The 6,000-nt window shown below is 41.5% G+C and overlaps 1 protein-coding gene across 1 annotated transcript in view; it reads right to left on the bottom strand.

Annotated features, from left to right (window-relative positions):
- Positions 1–2,367: 2,367 nt before the first annotated feature.
- The window catches only part of ndufa12 (NADH:ubiquinone oxidoreductase subunit A12), a 61,370-nt gene continuing 57,737 nt past the window's right edge, over positions 2,368–6,000 (bottom strand). The window contains exon 4 of the mRNA XM_041203171.1: positions 2,368–2,641. Within this exon, the coding sequence (XP_041059105.1) occupies positions 2,461–2,641 (181 nt within the window). The 3' untranslated portion in view covers positions 2,368–2,460. The remainder of the gene's footprint in view (positions 2,642–6,000) is intronic.

Genomic DNA, 6,000 nt, shown 5'->3' with positions numbered 1-6,000 from the left:
ATTGAGCTTTCCTTTAACTGTGCCAGTACTATTTGCCGCAACAATTCCCTGTGGTAGCAAGTTCCACATTCTCACCACTCTCTGGATGAAGAACTTTCTGTCAAATTACCTATTTGATTTCTTGGTGGCTATCCTATATTGATGAGCTCTAATTTTGCTCTTCCCGAGTGGAAACAATGCCATGTCAAAAAACTTTGTAACTTTTATTAAGTCACCCCTCAGTCTTCTTAAGAGAAAACAGGCCCAGCCTGTCGAACCTTTCTCCTGTTGAGATAACCTCGCAGTTCTGGTATCATCCACACAAAGTTATGTTCCACCCTCTCCAGCACCTCCACGTCCTTGTAATATTAAGATGACCAGAGCTGTACATACCAGTAGTACTGAAAGTGTGGTCTAACCTTGGTTTGACACGAGTTTTGCACAACTTCTCTATTCTATTTGTCTAGAAATAAATCCTTGTATTTGGTTTGTAGATAAGATGAAACGATTTTTTGGTATCTTTTGAAAAAATAAGTAAAAAGGATTTGCACTTATGTAGTGCTTTTAATGACCACCGGACATCTCAAAATGCTTTACAGCCAATGAAGTACTTTTTCCACTGTTGTAATGCAGGAAAGAGGGCAGCCAAATTGCTCTCAGCAAACTCTCACAATGTGATATGATCAGATAATCCGTTTCTGTGACGTTGATGGAGGGATAAATATTGGCCAGGTTACCAGGGAAAGCTCCCCAGGTCTTTTTGAAACAGTGACATGGGATCTTTTACAACCATCTGAGCAGGCAGATGGCAGCTCGATTTAATGACTCATCTGAAAGATGACATCTCCGATAGTGCAGCACTCCCTCAGTATTGCACTGGAGTGTTGATCTTGATTTTTGTGTTCAAACTCTGGAGACAGACTTGAACGCAGAATCTCGAGACTCAGAGGCAAGGGTGTTCCCAGGGGAGTCACAACTAACACTCATAATGTTCTGCAAAGGAGAGACAGCTTCCCCACATGATTCAATATACATGTCAGTCTAAGTTTGCAAGTTATTGGAGAAATAAATCGGCAGAAGTGGCTGACAGTGAGTAATGCTTGAGGAAGGAGTGAAGTGTCTTTCTTTGGTGTGTCAACATCTACGCCTTGAAAGCTCACGTTGTGTGCTTGTTTGTCTGGCTGCTGGTTCTGTTTCATGTTATCTTGTCCTGTGCACCATTAGTTGTAGGTTGCTCCTCACCATCTTCATTGTCATTGTCCCGCAGCTTGTGCGAGCAACAATCCAAACTGGAGCAGGCACTAGACACAGCCTTGTCTGCATCACCTACATACTAGCAAATGAAAAGACAGAAAGATGACAACAGAGAAAACCTTTGTGAAGAAAATTTAAGATTAAGAGATTAAGATGGGAAATAGGGTAAGCATGAGGCCACCTCTCTTTGTGGGAGGCAAGTGGTGCTAGATTGGGGATTAAGGATCAGTGACAGCAGAGTGAGAGGAAGTAGAGGATAGTGGGGTTTGTGCAGGCAGTTGAAGGAGGAGTGTAGACAGGTGAAGGGAATAAGAGGGCATTGAGAAGGGGTCAGGAACAAAATTCAGTGGAGGAGATAGGGAAGGAATAATGGTGACGGGAGGGGGTTGGAGGGGAGCTGCTGAAGGCCACATTGTCCCCACAACCCCTCCAGGAAAAGCAGGCCACAGCTGTTGCCAGTTCCTTTTGTCACCATGAAATATTCCTCCGTACTTCCACCCCCAACACCAAGAGGTTTGGTTGAAGCATGTGTAATTTCTCCAAGGTGGATTAGAGGTTTGAGAACTTGGTGTCAACCATGATTGGATGGGTAGCACTCCCAGAGCCAAAAAAATTTGGGTTGAAACACCCTTCCAGAGATCAGCACAGAATCCAGAGCTGCATTGTTGTAGCTGCCTTCTTTCAGATGGGACATTAAACTGAAGTCCTGTCTGCCCTCTCAGGTGGACAAAAAAGATACCACAGCAATACTCAAAGAATGGGGGAATGGTCCCTGGTGTCTTAGCCAATATTTATCCCTTAATCACTGAAACAGATTATCTGGTTGTTATCACATTGCTGCTTTTGGGAGCTTGCTGTGCACATATTGGTTGCCTAAATTCCTATATTTGAACAGTGACTACACTTAAAAAGTACTTAACAAGTTGTGAAACACTCTGGGACATCTTGAAGTGAAAAGTCCTGTGCTGTAAACCTCTATCATTTAGGAACAATTGTGTTTTTTAAATACAATAGACAATAATCTTACCTTGTTCAGACTGTATAATCACAATCACAATGGCACAATTTTAAAAACAAAATCTACTGAAGACAGATGTGTGCCAATATGTAAAATGACAGACATAATACCAAGGAAAATGTGCACATTACAATTTTATTGGTGCTAGCTGTCCACATAGAGAAAGTTGAAATGGAAAGTATGATTTACAAAACATTTCCAGTGTCTGTTCATTTGCCGCTGGTTTGTGGTGGGACCCACTCTTGAACCTTCTTGCGGGTAGTTGAGTAAGGTACGTACTGTCCCGGTGTACCACTCATGTTAAACTGATGAGTCTTCCAGATAAACTTCCGGTCAACTGGAGGGTGTGTGCTGGGGGGATTCTCGGTACTGCAATGAAGCCAGCGATGCCTAAGATAGACAGGGAGTATAAAAAAACCAAACTGACCATAGCAGAAGCTTCAAAAACATCAAGTGGTGCCCAGCTGTGCCTAGATAGGCTTCTTGTTGGTTTCCACATGGAGAAAAGACCAAGCAATCAACAACCCCATTCTGCAGAAGACCCCTAACCCACAAAACGAAAGCACTAACTAACAGATGAGGAAATGTGAATGCACCCACCTCATGATGTATCACCAACACCTTATGAAGGTAAAATAAATGATCCAACCCAACAACAGTAAATTGTTCCTACGTTTCAGCACAGCTCATCAGAGAGTGTGGAGCTGCCCTGGATTCTAGAATGGTCCCAGCGGATTGCAAGTTAGCAAATGTAACACCATTATTCAAGAAAGGAGAGAGAGAGAGAATACAGAGAACTACAGGCCAGTTAGCCTGACATCAGTTGGGAAAATGTTCGAATTTATTACTAAGGACGTCTTAACAACGCATTTAGAAAATCGCAATATGATCACAAAATGTCAACATGATTTTATGAAAGGTTTGACGAATCTATTAAGAGGTTTTTGAGGGTGTAACAAGTAGGGAAGATAAAGAGAAACCAGTAGCTGTAGTATACTTGGATTTCCAAGAGCCATTTGATATCGTGCCACACAAAGGTTAATAAACAAGATAAGGCATTATAGATTTGGAAATAATACATTAGCATCGATGGAGGATTGGTTAACAGACAGGAAGCACGGAGTAGGGATAAACGAGGTATAGTCACGCTGGCAGGCTATGACTACTGAAGTACCTCAAGGATCAGTGCTGGGGCCTCAGCTATTTACAATCTATATTCGTGACTTAGACAAAGAGACAGAGAGTAATGTATCTAAGTTTGCTGTGATACAAAGCCAGATGGAAATGCAAGCTCTTAGGGGAACACAAAGAGGCTGCTAAGAAATATAGACAGGATAAATGAGTGGGCAACAAGGTGGCAAATAGAGTATAACATGGGGAAGTGTGACATTATTCACTTTGGTCGTAAGAATAGAAAGGCAGAAAATTTTTTTAAACGATTTTGATATGTAAAACGTTGATATTCAGAGACTCGGATGTACTTGTAACAAGGAACACAATGTATGCTAACAATACATGCTAGCAGGTACAGCAAGCAATCAGGATGGCAAATGATATGTTGACCTTTACTGCAAGGGGATTGGAGTAGAAGGGCAGATAAGGAGGTCTTGTTGGAATTGTAGAGGCCTTTGGTGAGACCACATTTAGAGCACAAGTGCACAGCTTTGGTTTCCACACTAATAAAAAAAGTATGTACCCTGGCGTCAGTACAGTGAAGGTTCACTAGATAGGTCCCCAGGATGAGAGGATTGTCCTATGATGAGAGGCTGAGTAAATTGGGTCTATATTCTCTGGAATTTAGAAGAATGAGAAGTGATTTCATTGAAACCTACAAGATTCTGAAGGGGCTTGACAGGGTAGACACTGAAGGGTTGTTCCTGGTTGGGAAATCTAAAACACAGGGGCACAGTCTCAGGATAAGGGGTTGGTCATTTAGGACTGATGCTCCTTCCTTTTCTCCTGTAATATAAATTGTGATGGTTTGAAATTTGGTATTCTTGTGTTTATCCTGATGAATGAAAGATGGAAAACTTCAGCAACATTACAGCTGAAAAGAGAAATATCATAGAATAACACAGCACAGGAGGCCATTCAGCCCTTTCTTGTGCTGGTTCATTAAAAGAACAACCATTGAATCTGCATCATCAGCATTTCACGCATCCCAGGTTACAACAAATGACGATAATCATACAGGCCTAACAGTGAAAAGTGTAAAAATATTTAGGTGTGCTCATACAGGTACAAAGTGTAATTATGAAATGTATACATGCAAAACTGAAATTATTAGTGTAAGAATTAAGCAGGGCCTTCTATATTTTTAGCAAAACAAAAGTTCAGCAGAACTCTCCAGAAAGACTTCGAGGATCGTAACGGATTAACTGATTAGGAGACAGAGGGAAGAATGAGGATAAACAGATAAGACAAATAGTGCCAGGGACTGGATACATCTCCTTATTGTGTGATTATGTACTGACTAGATTAGAATTTGAATAATGCAATATGTACGTGACTAGATGTATATAAGAAAGATAGTTTTCCTGTAATCGGTAGAGTTCTGTTTTAGCTAGTCTAAGGCAGACTCTCCCTGCTTTCGCTTGAATAAAATGATCATTAACCTGTATCTGAGTCTCCTGTGGTCGATTCTTAGAAGGCCCCACAACAATTAGATTTTTGAATTCTAAGGGAATTAAGGGATATGGGGATAGTATGGGAAGGTGGAGTTGAAGCAGAAAATGAGCTGTGGATCCTATTGAATGGCAGAGGAAGCTCGAGGGGGCATGTGGCCTACTCCTGCTCCTATACCTTATGAGCAAAGCTTTCCAGGTGCCTCCACCATCATGGAAGGTTGTTGATCAGAGAGGGCAGATTAGTTCAAACAGCAATATAGCAGGACAGCACAGGTATGCAAAGTGAAGAAGTGTGAAACATCAGTTTATAAATGAGATATATTTCACAGTGACATCCAAAGCAACACAGGCAAATGTTAAATAGCTAATTTTGGTAAAGAGAGACCAAAAAAAAGGAAGCTATACAGCCAGATTCTCAACAGGGAGATCCCGGGGTATAGGTACAAAGATCACTGAAAGCTGGCAGGTAAGCCAAAAAAACAAAGCATTCAGGGTTAGGGACATTAAGAAGTAATGTTGGAAATTGTGCAAAACATCGGTTAAGCCACAACTGGAATATCATGTACAGTTTGTACACCCTTGGAACAAGGACATCAACGTTCACCAAAATAGCAGAAATGACAGACTACAGTTATGAAGAAAGGCTGAAAAGAATTGATGCTTTTTCACTCGTGTTGGGGTGGTCAGGGAGCCCATGAGGTTTCTCAAAATGAAGGCTAGTTTCCATGACATTTGAATGGGTCAGAAGGTATTACAGGCTCAGATTCATTAGAGGGAATGGGGGAAATTAGAAGGGGTCTTCTCTCACAAGGAGGTTTTTAGGAGATGGGATGCTTTACCACCAGGGGGTGCAGAGGCAATTAATAGTATTTAAAAGAGAATGGGATGGAGAAATACTTACAAAAGAGTACAAAAGGTGGGGAGCGGGGGGTGGTGAAAGAAGGATCTCAGTTGAGCTTCAACTCAGCTTCAGTTGAGGTAGCACAAGTGCAATGTGTCAAGTGGTCTACTGTGCTATAACTTTCTTGAATCTGTGGACTGGAATGGAATTTGGTTGTGCACTCACATCATGTGGCAATTTGCATTGTAAAATACATTCACATGCAGCAATGAGCTGTGTGC

Source organism: Carcharodon carcharias, chromosome 13 (assembly GCF_017639515.1).
Source record: "Carcharodon carcharias isolate sCarCar2 chromosome 13, sCarCar2.pri, whole genome shotgun sequence".
In the NCBI taxonomy this organism is placed as follows: domain Eukaryota; kingdom Metazoa; phylum Chordata; class Chondrichthyes; order Lamniformes; family Lamnidae; genus Carcharodon; species Carcharodon carcharias.
Note: the sequence above shows the minus strand (reverse complement) of the source record. Positions and strands in the feature narration are given on the sequence as shown.